This window comes from Bufo gargarizans, chromosome 1 (genome assembly GCF_014858855.1).
Source record: "Bufo gargarizans isolate SCDJY-AF-19 chromosome 1, ASM1485885v1, whole genome shotgun sequence".
Taxonomy (NCBI): Eukaryota; Metazoa; Chordata; class Amphibia; order Anura; family Bufonidae; genus Bufo; species Bufo gargarizans.
This window is the reverse complement of record NC_058080.1, coordinates 558,966,954-558,983,674: the sequence shown is the minus strand read 5'-3', so window position 1 is coordinate 558,983,674 and position 16,721 is coordinate 558,966,954. Positions and strand designations below refer to the sequence as shown.

Sequence of the window (16,721 nt, the reverse complement as noted above, 5' to 3'; positions counted from 1 at the left end):
TGTTGTTTAGCAACATAGGATATGGTGCATGATTGACAACAGCAGCTTCTTAAATGTCAGATTAAATTTTTTTAACTGATTGTATGAAAGCATATGACCAATTTATGGGTCATCAAAGGAGTCAGGTGAAATAACTCATTGTGGCTTAATGCAATAACTCAGCCACAACAACAACAAAATTGCAGCAACAGGAATGTATTTTAGATTCATGAACCAATTGTTTGATTGACAAATAATATACTGTACCTGCCTTTAAGAAAACCTGTCATCAAACCTTGTTCTTCAGCAACATGCAACTACTTAGGGTCAAGTTCAACGGCAATAGCCACTTGACTTCCCCTACACCACGTCTTACTTGCTCATTTCTCTTGTCTAGCAAGTGTAAAGGAATCTCTGACATATGAACATGGTACATACACTTATGAATGTCCTTTTTCAATATCATCACAAAATTTCACTAGAGCAGCAGTATGTGCTCCAGAGATGCTCTTCCTACTGTAACTGGGAGCAGGAAATAAATGGTAACACTGTGACAATAGTTGACCCTACATGTATGACTCTGAGATTTAAATCTGTGCCATTATAAATGTACAACACAGGTTTAAAGTTCCTGCAACCTAGCAAGAGAAGGTCGGGTCCCTGACTACCAGACCCAGTCTGATATCATTTACATCCATCAGAACCCAGTCTATTGACTTTCATGTCATGTCTCCAAATCACCCATTTCTAATCTTCTGCTATCCACTGTTCGTACATTTTTTTTATATAAACTTAAGCTGACGCTTTTTATGATTATACTGAAGTGAAGGCTTTTCACCTTTTTCTGGCCGCCATTCCATCCACTGCTGGGACCCACACCTATAACGAGAATGGAGCGGGGAGAGCTGTGGCTGGAAGACCCCAGATTTCCCGGGGTCTGTCCACCACCAAGCGCTGCTCCCATAGAAGTGAATAGGTGCGTACAGCGCATGCACTGCCCAGGCTTCCATTCATTTCTATGGGGCCAATGGAAATAGCAGAGCCAGCGCTAGGCTATTTTTGGCGGTCCCATAGAAATGAATGGAGGGTGGCTGCACATGCGCCCTCCTTCACTTGCGGGGCCCGTTCTCGATATATGTGCGGGTCTCAGCGGTGGGACCTGCACCTCTCAGACAATGGGGGCATATCCTAGCGATATGCCCCCATTGTCTGAGATGGGACAACCCCTTTAAATGCTTATACAAGTAGAGCCTCCCGATGGAGTGGAGAAAGTGTCAGCAGTAAGTTTGTGTTGACGTCACTGATTATTTTGCCCTTCCTCTGATCCATCAGAACGATAAACCACAAAAAACGGATCCTGTCTGTGGAGCATCCGCCTTCACTCGGTCAGCATTTAGTCAGTAATCAATCAGTATTGCTAATGCCAAAAAAGCATCCAAAAAATAGATGACGCGTGAACAGAATATTTACATGTCTCCTGTGTTTTGTACCCACTCCTGCTTTTGGTTATCAAATCATAAGCCAATTCTGATGAGACCATACAGGCCTTACAGCTGCTACACAGACAGAATCCGTTGTGCATCTCATTTTTCCTTCCTTCTGACAGATTAGAAGAAGGGTCAAAAAGATTATAGTGTCAGCCAGGCCGAAAGAAAAAATAGTGGCCCAGTCATGAAGTGGGGAGGGTGGGAACAGCATGAGGAGACTACAGACCCAGGCCCAATGAAAGAGTCTGGAGTTTCCAGCAGTATGAGGAGGTCACCGAGTGGCACAATGACCGGGTGTGGAGGGGGCAGCAGTATAAGGAAGCTACCAAGTGGCACAATGACAGAGTCTGGATGTGGGGGCAGCAGCAGTAGCAGAATCAGGAGAAGGCCACCGAGTGGCACAATGACAGAGTCTGGAGTTTGCAGCAGTATGAGGATGCCACCAAATGGCATAATGACAGAGTGTGGAGGTGGCAGCAGTATGAGGAGGCCACCGAGTGGCACAATGACAGAGACTGGAGGTGGCGGCAGCAGCAGCATCAGTAAAAGGCCACCAGGTGGCACAATGACAGTGTGGAGGTTGCAGCCGCATCAGGAGGAGGCCACAGGGTGGCACAACGACGAGAGATTGCGGAGGTGGCAGCAGCATGAGGAGGCCACAGAGTGGCTGCTTCATCTTTTTATTTATAGGGAAAATGGAACAGAAGGTTTAAATTTCTCAACTTTATAAAGTGTTGCTTAAAACATGATTCAATTACACGTTCTCACAAAAGGCTTGGCAAATTGATTGTCCGTGAATTTCCCTCGAAGATTCGGATAATATATTGGCAAATTTAAGTTTGTAAAGTGTGTATATTTTTTTTGAAATAATTGCTCACTATCCTTTCCCTGCATTTATAAATATTTTTTTTTTTTTTACTATCACCATCAGGTTTTTCCAATTGCTTTTCCTAGCACCTTCACACATCTGTCCCTGCATTCAGTACACTTGGAAATGTCTGACTCTAAGATGGCCGCCGTATTTATAGGGCTGTGACTTCACAGGGCTGGCTGCGGATTGGCTGCATGCATGGAATTATGAGTCAGCCCGCCTTCCCAGAATTCCTTGCCCCATGTCCTCACATGTGTAGCCGCCATTGTAGGAAAAATTGCGATTTGTTACCATGAAGCACCAGGAAATTTGCATTCGTTGCGAATTAAATTTGTCCTTAAATTTGAATTGAATTCCACTTTGTCAGCTTTGATTCGCTCATCTCTAGTTGACACTTTCAAATGCCTTTAGCTTGTTCAAATACAAAAGTAAAAACAGCACAAATGAGCAGGATGCATTAATATTTGCTACAAAATATAAATCATGTACTATATGCATGACACTCTACAGAAAGATTATCTCATAAACCAAAGCTGCAAAACCATCAAAGTGAGGAAAACATTTGTAGTAAGTGAACCCCAAACAAGAGTAAACAGTAATGTAATCCTGAAGCTGGCTTACATAAATGAGTTTTCTTTGTTACTACTGATGTATAAAAACCTTTCCAGCACCAATTTCTTACTTTCCACACCCCAGCAATTTGCTTCTGAAGATATCAGGACTGCCTTTAATCTGGAAAAACTAAATAAATATGACACATGAAATATGGAAAAAATTACACAGAGATAAAAGTGAATTTGTCCTTGCGTTTGTACATTTATCAAGATAAATAAATGTTAAGAAAACCATCCTCTGTAATAGAACACATCTCTGATAGCTACAAGGGGTTTTCTGGTTTGTATCAACATCCTTTAAAGTAAGCATTTATGAAGGTAGCTATAATGTTGTAACATATCTCTTATTTTTATTGCTCCCATCTTTCATTCTGGGCTGTGGTCACATGACCATGTCCATGTATCTCTTATTTCCTTTGATGTTATGCCCATGGGTGTGTCAAAGGAGCAACACAGGCAGTGATAGGGGAGTGTCTAAGTAATTGGGTTGAAGGAGCTATAAACATGGCAGAAAACAGGAAATGCTACATACAAGATGGAACCAAACCAGAGTGATTTGTTTACATGGTGAAAATGGGTCAGAAGAGTCCAAAAAAAAATAAAAAATGCGAAAAAAAATAAAAAATGCGGGGAAGATGTTAAAAGCCATAGTAATCACAGAAAAGCCCTTTATCTTACACTTTGAGCCTAACCTCAAAAACTGGAAATATAAAATTGATGCATTCACTCCTCTTCCTTGGTAAAAAAAAAAAAAAGGGAGAATTTATGATTTCTATTTTCAAGTTTCTTGCAAAGCGTGTCATGCAAATAATTTGATTTGACATATTGTTATCAGATCCCAAATCCGTTAAAGTATGCAACAGACATTCCAATAGCACTATGTGCCTGCCAGGTCCTCACCCACACTTGTGCTATCAGTATTTCAGCAATATGTGTGTCTCTTCTGCCATAAGTGCCTTCATTAGTGCATTCTTTGGGGCATTCCAAATCTAATGTGCCACTTGAACCCTCTTTAGTTACTGCCACTGGTTGTGTCTTTAGTGCCTGCCACAGGTTCTTTCTTTAGTGCCTACAACAGATGCCCTCTTTTGTACCTGCCACAGGTTTCCTCTTTAGTGTCTGCCACAGGAGCCCTCTTTAGTGCCTGCCATAGGTTTCCTCTTTACTGCCTGCCACAGGGTAACTCTTTACTGCCTGCCACAGGTTATTTCTTTAGTGCCTGCCACAGGTTCCCTCTTAAGTCCCAACTACTTAATAAAGAAGATTTGTGCAACAGGCACCAACTATGTACATTGTGTTTGAGATAGCCCAGCTCTAGGGGGGCATTCAATCTTACCCTAGGGTTCAGGTATTGAAATGTTAAGAACTGGATTCAGCATGGGATACAGGATACAGTCTTATTATCACAGTCACTTGCTTGTGGCAGACCCCACACAGGTAACACTCACAGTCACAAATGCTTTCATGGGGCTGGTTCCCTCAGATACCAACTGGGGCATTCCTTGAGATGCCACAGGCTGTCTTGATCCACTAGGGCTGGATCCATGATGACTTTCTCTGCTGGTGCTGGACCGTATCCTGTTCATGACACCAAATTGCAGTAGCCAGGTTTGGCGTGGATTCAACGCTACACTGGGTCCCCCTGACACCGTCGAGATGTCACCATGTGTTGCTGCTCTTCAGAAGGGATGGTAAGGCGTGGTGCACCCCAATGGGAAATAAGTCCAGAGAGTCAGGGTCTGCAGTAAACCAGGGTGCTTCTTTATTGGGGGAATTCAGGCACAAAACAATACAGACCCATGGTCTGTGGCTTAGCGTCCATATCTCAGAGTCTTCTGGTTACTCATGCAGGTTGGCATGAAGAACTGGTCCCTAACTGCAGCACACAAGGGGCTGTGACTGCTCTCCTTATACATAGTTTTTGCTAGACTAGAACCTTCTAGTGGGAGGGGTGGAGTGGAGAAACTCAGCACAAACAGATACATTGTTCCAGCTCCCATCTGTTATAGACTTACATTAGAGCTTCAATGATACTCAATGGTAATGACACAGCAGGTTTTCCAGACAAAAACAAGTTTCAAGACATAACAGAGCTAAAACCAGACATTTAAAAGGTCAGGCTGTCTTCTTTCAGGTGGTAAACAAGCCTGTGTTTTTTCCTCCAAAACATGGTGGTAAACAAGTCTTAGTTTTTCCCTCCGAACCATTGTTTTTCTAAATCCTATGGCAGCTGTGGAAAATTACTAGCTTTTCAATGAAAGCACTAACAGTCTCTCAGTATTCATTAACCCTTTCCACAGAGCCATATAAATACAGTGATAATAAACGGGATATATATCACAACATATAAATAAAATGTAGTTAAACTGTATTAAACAGTGCAAGTTAACCCTTTTAGGTGAAATAAAGTAAGAAGTTTTAACTTTGTATAGGGGAAATAGGCAAGTGTCCACAAATGTCAAAGTACTCCCTGCTCCAGGGCACTACACCTGCCACAGGTTCCCTCTTTAGTGCCTGCCATAGGAGCCCTCTAAAGTGTGTTCCATAAGAGCACTCTAAGTGTGCCACAGATGTCATTTTTTGTGCTTGACAAGTAGCTCAATGTGTGTGATATGGACTTTTGGTGTAGGTGTGATTGTTACTTCAAAACGATACATCCTATTGCACCTTAGTCTGTCCTTTGGCAAATGGCAGCTAAGAAAACGGAAAACATTTGGGCTGAGATCCCCTCCAATATTTCCTTCTTGAAGAATAAAGCAGGAGCACTGTACATGTACAATTTTCATTTGCAGACCTTGAGGAAATCATTGCATCTAAAATACTGTAAGAAGCTGCCCTGCTCCCGGTCCATGGAATTTTTGCCAAAATTCTCGTCTGGAAGACCATGCGTTATGCAGTATGGACAAGTAGCACTGATGCAGTGGGCCAAAGAACAGAAGCTTGTGATGTTACAGATCTGGTGGTGTAGTAGAAATGATGATCCATATGTAGCAGAGGCAATAATGTAATGGGACTGGAGAAGTAGGGGAGCTGGTGGTATATCTGAACTGTAGATGTAGATGTATCAGAGATGGTGATATTACAGGTTAGCAAAGCTTAAGATGATTCAGGTTTGGTGCTGTGGCAGAGACAGTAATAAGCTTGGCAACAGTATGGCAGCAAAACAAAACTGGCAGCGGGCATGCCATACACTGCATAAATAATCAGACAGCATCCCATTGCCTGAGCTGGGTTCAACTAACCCGGTGGGACACAATTTTCGCTCTGCACCGGGTATGACTGTAATAAACAGGAGATTACCAATACATTGGTCTGCTATTCATCAAGAAATGATGGTTTATATCTCATACATACCTGTATATCAGCTAATCTCACTCTTCATGCATGTAACGTTGGATTTTGCTGTCTTTGGTAGATATTGGGAAAATAAATAGTTAATATAATAATAGTTAATAATATCTGGTCTAATGTTTGGTCTTCTCTCTGTTACTTCTTTGCAGTTACCCTGCAAAATTGTAGCGATCCTGCTGCATTTCTTCTTCCTAAGTGCCTTTGCCTGGATGCTCGTGGAAGGTCTGCACCTCTACAGTATGGTTATCAAAGTCTTTGGGTCGGAAGAGAGCAAGCACTTCTACTACTATGGAATTGGATGGGGTATGTGTATGCTTATGGCAAGCAGCTGCAAATGATGTGATTTGTTTCTTCTATATTTCTGTTTTCATGTGAAATATGATTTCTTTATGGTCCTTATTTAGTAAGGGAAAAGTGATGAGGGATAGATTAATGCATCATCAATGAATATAAAACATGATAACATATGCCTCAATCAAGGGTAAGATTGCTGAACAAGAATATTTTATTTATATTTTTTATCACAATCACATCCATGACTGATGTTATCAAAGTCACCAAAACAATAACTTTCTTTCCATTGCAAGTAATTCAAATGAAATAAAGCAAAACTAATGTTTAACATGTATAGTGAATCGAAAAGCCCTATTTCTACCTCCTCCATTCTCACTCAGCTGTGAGTCAACTACAGTTAAGCAAGTGGAGTACGTTCTTCACAGGAGGATCTTGGGATCTGTAGTAATCACCAACAAAATGGCGGTCACAGTCAGAGGCGTAGCTATGGGCTCATGCGCCCTGGTGCTAGAGTTCAACTTGGGCCCCCCCTTCCCTCAGTGCTTTGTGGCCAGGGGTAGGGAAGCACATAGCCTTCATACTGCTGGAGTCAAAAACCTCACCCTCACCCCTGACATGCCAAATTCTTGGCCTAACCCCTTCCCTCCAGCCAGAGGGGTAACTTGACCTGCATGCACTTTCTATAATTCCAGTGTCTTTTTATGTGACATAAGGGTCTTTGGACCCCTTCAGGCTCCTGGGCCCGGTAGCGACTGCTACCTCTGCACCCCCTATAGCTACGCCCCTGGTCACAGTGGAGATTGAGCTGGACCATCCACTTTCTCTTTTGAAGGACAAGAAGTTAATGGAGAAACTGAAGGTCACTGGAAAAGTAAAGAAAAAAAGAAGGGAGATACATATACATATAGGGGAACATATATAAGAGCCGTAGGCCAGAGGTGTACAAGTGAGAGGGATTTACCAGGAGGGGTAAATCTACTATAACGTGAATGGAGTAAATTATAGCTGAAATTTAGTCCAGCTCATGGCAGCTGTAGCTTTATTCAAAACTTTTATAAAAATATAACTATTTTTAAATGTTCTGCTTTAGTGTAACCTGCTGAGGTGTTGAATGTATTTCCATGTTCTAGTAGTGTTTCTTTGCACAATAATATCTGCAGCTGCCAACAACCGGGGAGTCAGTTGTAGACTTTCTGAGCCACTGCTTTGGAAAAAAACTTTACGTAAAGGGGTTGTCCCACTAAAAATATTCTACAGTTTTCAAACCAGAACCTGGATTTGAATACTTTTATAATTGCATGTAATTGAAAATTTAGCATAGCCGCTGAGTTATTCAATAAAATTTATCTGTATAGCACCACCTGCTGTTTGGTTTTTTCCTATTTCTTTGACCTGTTCACTGAGGAGGCCGCACATGCTCAGTTTCATCCTTCAACAGCCTCCTGAGCTATTATAGGGAGAGCATGGACACGCCCCCTTAGCTGCAGCAGAAAGACACTCCCCTTTAGCTGCCAGATTTATATAAATCTAGCAGAGCAATGAATGTGTAGATTTCTGGATCCATGAAAGGTACAGGGCTGGTTCAGGCTTTGTTAGAAAGAGATTGTCATGTGCTACATGATGTCTGATTTTCATTTTTTACATTAGTCATGGGATAACCCCTTTAACCTGAAATGGCGGTAAAAAACCCCCACATATCTCATCGATATGCTTCCGCCAAATCTCGCACGTGCTGAAATGTGACATCACGTCATCACGCTGGCAAGGAATGGTGATGTCATCAATGATGACGTCACCATGCCTGGCCAGTGTAAAGACGTGATAATGTTATCACGTCAGCGCATGTACGAGATTTGGAGTATTTTCTTCAATCAAGATTACCATGGCAGCCTCTCCACAAGCAAGTGAATTAGTTGAGTATGTATTCTTTGTTTTTTAACCCCTGATTAACCCCTGAAAGGCCTCAATGTGACTGTCAGACGCCACAATTAGTGTTGCCTGCGGCATCTGAGGGGTTCAATTATGGGGGGCTGGGGGACGTGATCATCATTTCCCATCATTGCACCAGCTACATACAATGAACATCTATTTGTGATTAAGTAATTCATAACAAATCTAATTTCTTTGTCAACTTCAACTGAGCAGCCAAATCTAATTTTTGATAACTTGCTAATCTCTACCTGTAGTGTATTGAGAATCAGTTCGCACTTCACCTTTAAGAATTAACTAGAAAAGAAGTCAGGTTTATTGGTAGAAGACTGGGAAGGCAAGGGGTCATTGGTAGAGACTACTGCTGGAAAGAATGAAGATTGCATTAGAAAAGAAATCCAGGCAACAATAGCAGCTAACTTGACCAAGCTCACCTACCTATCCTTCCTATCATTAACCTTTTCATCCAAGTCTCCATCTTCATGTATTCCTTAATTATTCAGAATAGTAATGTGACTACACTACTTGCAGATCTGTATCTCTTCATCGGTGCCTGCCGTGCCAGGATGTGACACCAATTTAAAATCTGACCGTGTACTCTACAAGTGCTTTGTCTGTAAGAATGAGTTTTAAAGTATTTTCTGAACTTTCAAAAAGTGGAATAGTGAATGAGCATGTCTGTAATTGTGACTAATTTTACAAATGGCTTACAATGAGCATTGTACTTTAGCTGACCCATTTCTGAAAGCTATATCAAACCTAATTATAAAAATAACACAGACTCTGTGCAATCATAATTGGAATACTTTAAAGTCACTATTATACTGCGAGTCGTTTTGGTAATTTCCATGCATTTCTACTGCTATCCAATTTAGATATTCCTGGCTGACCTTTTATTTCCTTATCCACAGCGTGCTTTAATCTCAGCTGTAACCTTTCCTTCAGTATATCACTAAGACAGTGTTATTCGCGAGGTGGCCAACCTCACGAGGCCGCTGATATTTTCAGCTGCTGTGTGCATGCAGGAAATGAAAATTACACAATTCGCACTTTTGCAATGGGAGCTCTTTGGGGGACATTGTTTATTTCGGCTTTCATGTACTGAAGGAGTCTGGCAAACCATTAAATGACATAAACTGTACAACCTGATAGAAGGCTCTACAAAGTTCTCGAAATTCAGAATTAAGCAATGAAGGTTTATATTAGAGGCTGCAAACAGTATTAAAGCCAAATACCTATTTATTTTATAACATCGGTTCCCTTCATTCATTTCCCAACCTTGATGATGATGTTCCTGCTGCTTCTCTTCATGTCCTCTTACATCTTGACATCAAGTCAAAAAGATTGATAGTTTTCCTCTGATCTGCATCAATCCTCAACTTCACAGTCACGGTAGATATCATTCCATTTTCTCTGTGCTTCTGCAGTTTAGCTGTTTGATTTGACTCTTGGCTATCTTATACCCTGTAATCTATTGCCATAAGCCATACACCCAGCATGCCTATCCAGAAGTAAAATCAAATCAGCCAGAGGTAAATCTCGGTCAGCCCTTCAAAGGGTCATTTTTCGAGCAGGTTGAAGTAAAAATGGTAGGGGCTCTTTAAACGTGGCGTAGTTCATGATTCATAGCTCTGTTCCAAAATTTGGGATGAGGACAATCATACGCATCTATAAATGGTACCAGTGACCAACTAGCTGACTAATATAGGAATACTGATATGTGACTGTTACTTTTGTAATGCTCAGTGACCATGCTGGATGACCAGTGCTGTATAATATATTGTAATATATTGGAGCTTGGCTGGCAATATATGTTATATGAGCACTAATGGGCGCTAATCATTTGGGCACTAACGTCAGTGATGTTCTTACATACAGCTATGTTGTTTATGCCGTTGTGTGGGCACTGCTGTGGTTTTTAGTGTTGTATAAATTCTTATATCATGTTGATACTGTTGCATGGTCACTACTGTGGCTGAACCTGCGGTACAGGCACTGCTGTAGGTCCTTATATTGGTAATACTGTTATATCAACACTGTTATATGGCTGGTAGTATTGAATATACCCTGATACACTGCTGTCACTAGTGGATGGGAAGAAATGTGCCAGATGCTATTGTTCAGGTACTGATGTGGCTTTATGAATTAAAAGCAGGTCTTTAGGGACATTTGGAAGATTCCTCATCTGCTTGCCAATTGTGCTATGGCACATAATAAAATGAGTGCCCAAGATATCTTATACCCAGGACTAAACAATATGCCTCCTTGTGTAATGTTTTAAGAAATAGGAGTAGGTCTTAACCTGTTCCCAACCTCCTTACATATATATATATATATATATATATATATATATATATATGTTGGCGTCCGGGACTTTCACTATGGGGCCTGCTTGCATGTGCAGTGGGTGCTATAGCCACCAGGTGCCTATTTTAAACAGAAGGCATCCGGGGCTAATGTCTGCAACCGGTAGTAATCTCAGACTTTTAACCCTTCAGATGCCGTAGTAAAATGTGACCAAGGCATCTGTAGGCATAAAAACCTGGAAGCGCGCGCTTCTGGCTGTGTTCCAGCTCTCTCAGCGGAGATCAGGGGAGCAGGAGTGTGTGCAGCCCCTGTCCTAGTGAATGGAAAGCCTGCCTATGGAAGGGCTCCATAGGAACTTAGTGCAATTCTAATAGAGGAATTGTAAATAAATAAAAATAAAAAAGTGTTTAAAGAAAAGTAAAAAAATGTAAAAAAAATTAAATCACCCCCTTTTCCCAGAAATTAAAAGTACATAAACATTAAAAAAGCATTATGTGTATTGTCACGTACAAAAGCACCTGTAGTATTAAATATAAAAATATTTATCCCACACGGCAAATGGCGAAACAGAAAATTCACCATTTTTTGGTTCCTTCAGCTCTCTCAAAAAAATAAATAAAATGTGGTCATAAAGTCATACACACCCGCTTGTCACTACAATACTCGGTAGGGTAGTTTATAGAATGGATGGCTGTGGTGTCTTAGTTAGAGATGGCATTGCGGTTCGCCCGGCGGTCGTTTTGCGGCATACTTTGCTCGTTTGCGGTTTGCCGAATGGGCAAACACATGGCAATGTCCGCCGGCGCCATATTCTTTTACATTGTAAAGAACTTAGACCCATGACACATCCATCAGGTGGTACAGGACAGCCAATTGAGACGTTCCAACACATGAACACACCCCCTACCTTATAAATAAACCTGATCTGGCCGCCATTTTACACTCAGTCTTTTGCCAGTGTAGGCAGAGGTGGCTGTGTGGAGCAGGGATACTCTGAGAGACACCAGTAATCCAAATCAACAGCTCACGTTCTTGTCTTGGCTGCACGGGAAAGGGGAGGAAACCCGACCATTTTCGAAAAATAGTCCTTAAATGGGACGCGTTTCGGCACATATAGTTTTCCTCAAATGGTTGAGGAAGGCTATATGTGCCGAAACGTGTCCCATTTGAGGACAATTTTTTTAAAATAAAGATACAAGATTAAAGCAAACAAGGCAGCTGGGAACTATTGATTTGGATTTTAGTTAGTGACACCAAACGCTAGCTAATAGGGCCACAAAAATACTTTTAAGGACTGGTATAGGTGTACTTATGATAGGTGAGACTTACTGAGAGGTGTGATATATTTATGATATACATTCTAATATAGAAAGTATATCATAGTGCATTTGTATTATACAACAGTTGCGTGAGTTTCTGTTGCGATACTGCAGCTATACAGAGGGGCAAATGCACTTGGAATAAATAATTTCTACTGGTGCGATATACCAGTTTCCCCCCCAAAAAAATTATTGAGGCGGGGGTGTGATATACCAATAATAAACTTTCTATATAGTGCATTTGGGTAGTGCAGAATTTGTTTGCGGTTCTGTTGCTTTACCACAGCTACACAGAGTGACAAACGACATTGGAACAAATAATTTCAACTGGTGTGATACACCAGTTGTCCCCCGAAAAAAACTTATTGAGGCAGTGGTGTTCTATACCAATAATATACACTCACCTAAAGAATTATTAGTGCCTTCAGAACTGCCTTAATTCTACGTGGCATTGATTCAACAAGGTGCTGATAGCATTCTTTAGAAATGTTGGCCCATATTGATAGGATAGCATCTTGCAGTTGATGGAGATTTGAGGGATGCACATCCAGGGCACGAAGCTCCATTTCCACCACATCCCAAAGAGGCTCTATTGGGTTGAGATCTGGTGACTGTGGGGCCATTTTAGTACAGTGAACTCATTGTCATGTTCAAGAAACCAATTTGAAATGATTCGAGCTTTGTGACATGGTGCATTATCCTGCTGGAAGTAGGCATCAGAGGATGGGTACATGGTGGTCATGAAGGGATGGACATGGTCAGAAACAATGCTCAGGTAGCCCGTGGCATTTAAACGATGGCCAATTGGCACTATGGGGCCTAAAGTGTGCCCAGAAAACATCCCCCACACCATTACACCACCACTACCAGCCTGCACAGTGGTAACAAGGCATGATGGATACATGTTCTCATTCTGTTTATGCCAAATTCGGACTCTACCATTTGAATGTCTCAACAGAAATCGAGACTCATCAGACCAGGCAACATTTTTACAGTCTTCAACAGTCCAATTTTGGTGAGCTCGTGCAAAGTGTAGCCACTTTTTCCTATTTGTAGTGGAGATGAGTGGTACCCGGTGGGGTCTTCTGCTGTTGTAGCCCACCTTTCTTTCCCATTTTGACATTCAGTTTGGAGTTCAGGAGATTGTCTTGACCAGGACCACAACCCTACATGCATTGAAGCAACTGCCATGTGATTGTTTGACTAGATAATCGCATTAATGAGAAATAGAACAGGTGTTCCTAATAATTCTTTAGGTGAGTGTACTTTCTATATAGTGCATTTAGGTAGTGCAGCATTTGTTTGTGGCCCTGCTGTGTTACCGCAGCTACACAGAGTGACAAACGCTATTGGAACAAATCATTTCAACTAGTGTGATATACCAGTTGCCCCCCCCCCCAAAAAAAAAAAAAAAAACTGATTGAGGCAGGGGTGTGGTGTACCTATAATATACTTTCTATACAGTGCATTTGAGTAGTGTAGCATTTGTGTGCAGTTCTGCTGCGTTACCACAGCTACACAGAGCGACAAATGCTATTGGAACAAATCATTTCCACTGGTGTGATATATGAGTTGCCCCCCCAAAAAAGTGTTTGAGGCAGGAGTGTGATATACCAATAGTATACTTTCTATATAGTGCATTTGGGTCGTGCAGCATTTGTTTGTGGTTCTGCTGCATTACCGCATCTACACAGAGTGACAAATGCTATTGGAACAAATAATCTCAACTGGTATTGCCCAGTTGCCCCCCCAAAAAACTGATTAAGGCAGGGGTGTGATATACCTAATATATACTTTCTATATAGTGCATTTGGGTAGTGCAGCATTTGTTTGCAGTTCTGCTGCTTTACCGCAGCTGCACAGAGTGACAAACGCTATTGGAACAAATCATTTCAACTGGTGTGATATGCCAGTTGCCTCCCCCCCCAAAAAATGATTGAGGCAAGGGTGTGATATACCTATAATATACTTTCTATATAGTGCATTTGGGTAGTGCAGCATTTATGTGCAGTTCTGTAACGTTACCGCAGCTGCACAGAGTGACAAATGCTATTGGAACAAATAATTTTAACTGGTGTGATATACCAGTTGCCCCCCCCAAAAAAGTGATTGAGGCAGGGGTGTGATATACCTATTATATACTTTCTATATAGTGAATTTTGGTAGTGTAGCATTTGTGTGCGGTTCTGCTGCGTTACCACAGCTAGACAGAGTGACAAACGCTATTGGAACAAATAATTTCATCTAGTGTGATATACCAATTTCCCCCTAAAAAAATCTGATTGAGGCTTGGGTGTGATATACCAATAATTTACTTTCTATATAGTGCATTCGGGTTGTGCAGCATTTGTTTATGGTTCTGCTGCGTTACTGCAGCTACACAGATTGACATACGCTATTGGAATAAATAATTTCTACTGGTGTGATATACCAGTTGCCCCCCCAAAAAAGTGATTGAGGCAGGGGTGTGATATACCTATAATATTCTTTCTATATAGTGTATTTGGGTAGTGCAGCATATGTTTGCAGTTTTGCTGCGTTACTGCAGCTACACCGAGTGACAAACGCTATTGGAACAGATAATTTCAACTGGTGTGATATACCAGTTGCCCCCCCAAAAAACCGATTGAGGCAGGGGTGTGATATACCTATAATATACTTTCTTTTTAGTGCATTTGGGTAGTGCAGCATTTGTGTGCAGTTCTGTTGCGTTAGCGCAGCTAAACAGAGTGACAAACGCTATTGTTACAAAAAAATTCCACTGGTGTGATATACCAGTTGCCCCCCCTAAAAAGTTATTGAGGCAGGGGTGTGATATACCTATAAAATACTTTCTATATAGTGCATTAGGGTAGTGTACCATTTGTTTGCGGTTCTGCTGCGTTACCGCAGCTAGACAGGGTGACAAACGCTATTGGAACAAATATTTTCAACTGGTGTGATATACCAATTTCCCCCCTAAAAATCAGATTGAGCCAGGGGTGTGATATTCCAATAATATACTTTCTATATAGTGCATTTGGGTTGTGCAGCATTTTTTTGCGGTTCTACTGCGTTACTGCAGCTACAGAGAGTGAAAAGCGCTATTGGAACAAATCATTTCTACTGGTGTGATATACCAGTTGCCCCCCCAAAAAGCTGATTGAGGAAAAGGTGTGATATACCTTCTTCCACATATACTGCTTTCTATAGGGACTTTGTCACAGGGTCATTTTGAAAATGACAGACAGAGGAAGAGGCAGGCCGTTCCGCAGGGGTGGAAGACGCATCAGGCCAGAACCTAAGTGGGAAGTTGCAGAAGGTGTGTGCCATTACATCAAAGGATGCACCAGAGTTGTTTGAGTGGCTTACTTAGCTTTCCGCTTCTGCGCCCTCCTCATCCTCTCTATCTACACCCTCTCCACTCTCTGATGTGTGCACCCCTAAAGACACCACCATCACCACCATATCTACTCCACTCGAGGAATTATTTTCCCATCCATTCCAAGACCTTACCGATGCGCAGCCATTCTTGGCATCGGATCAGTAAGAGGAGGTATCAACGGTCGCCACCCAGCAGCCTGGCGACAGTACCCAGATCAGCCCAAGGAGGGTGGTCCCCGCTGTTGCTGCCTACTCCGAGATCTCTAATGTCTTGGTGGTGAAGGTTGGTGGTGGTGACGATGAAGATGTGTCGATGGACGTCACGCGAGCACCAGACGGAGCACAAGATAGGGAGGAGAAGGAGGAGAAGGCAGAACTTACAGTGCACAGGAGGCAAAAAGCAGACTGCTAATACATCTGGAACGAGCCATCCACCATGCACGGTCACATCTGGCGCTATCAGGATGATGGCACATGGCTCTGCATTGTGGGCTTTTTTAACGTGTTAGCTGCTGACAATAGTGTTGCCATCTGCAGCCTGTGCTGTAAATGCATAAGTCGCGGTAAGCCCAACACACAAATATGGATGACCGCCTTAAGAGGACACCTGGCCTTCCATCACCGAGCCCAGTGGGAGCAACGCCGTCAGAGCACACAAATCCACACTCCCGGAGCTCCACGTCCTGCCTCTTCTCCTTCTCCTCTCTCCTTTCATTTGTCCTCCACTCCACTTTCCACCGTGCCGTTGTCGCGTTCATCTGGCAAAAGGCAGGCTTCCGTGGCCCAAATGTTCGAGCACGAAAAGATGATAACGCCGGATAACCCTCTTGCCCAATGGCTGACTGCCGGCTTTTCGTAACTGCTAGCCTGCCAACTACTGCTATATAAACTGGTGGACTCAGAGGCCTTTAGAACATGTGTGGCCATTGGCACACCGCAATGGTAGGTCCCCAGAAGGAAATGTTTCTCCCAGGAGGGCATCCCGGAGCTATATGGCCACCTTCAGCGGCAAGATACATCTGACCACAGACACGTGGTCAAGAAAACAACGGCAGGGAAGGTACATAACTTTTACTGCCCACTGGGTGAACCTTCTGACGGTGGCAAGCTCCGTCTCCTCCTCAGCTGACTCCTCTTTTTCCACTGCTACCGCCTTTTCCGATGTGCCCCCCAAGCTTCCCAGAACCTATTCGATGTTGCTATGCTG

The 16,721-nt window shown here is 42.4% G+C and overlaps 1 protein-coding gene across 2 annotated transcripts in view; it reads left to right on the top strand.

The window, feature by feature from the left end:
* Positions 1-16,721, top strand: part of ADGRD1 (adhesion G protein-coupled receptor D1) — a 909,072-nt gene that overhangs the window by 560,816 nt on the left and 331,535 nt on the right. For both annotated transcript variants that reach the window (XM_044275622.1, XM_044275624.1), the window contains one exon: positions 6,452-6,605. In XM_044275622.1, coding sequence (XP_044131557.1) covers positions 6,452-6,605 — 154 coding nt within the window. The remainder of the gene's footprint in view (positions 1-6,451; positions 6,606-16,721) is intronic.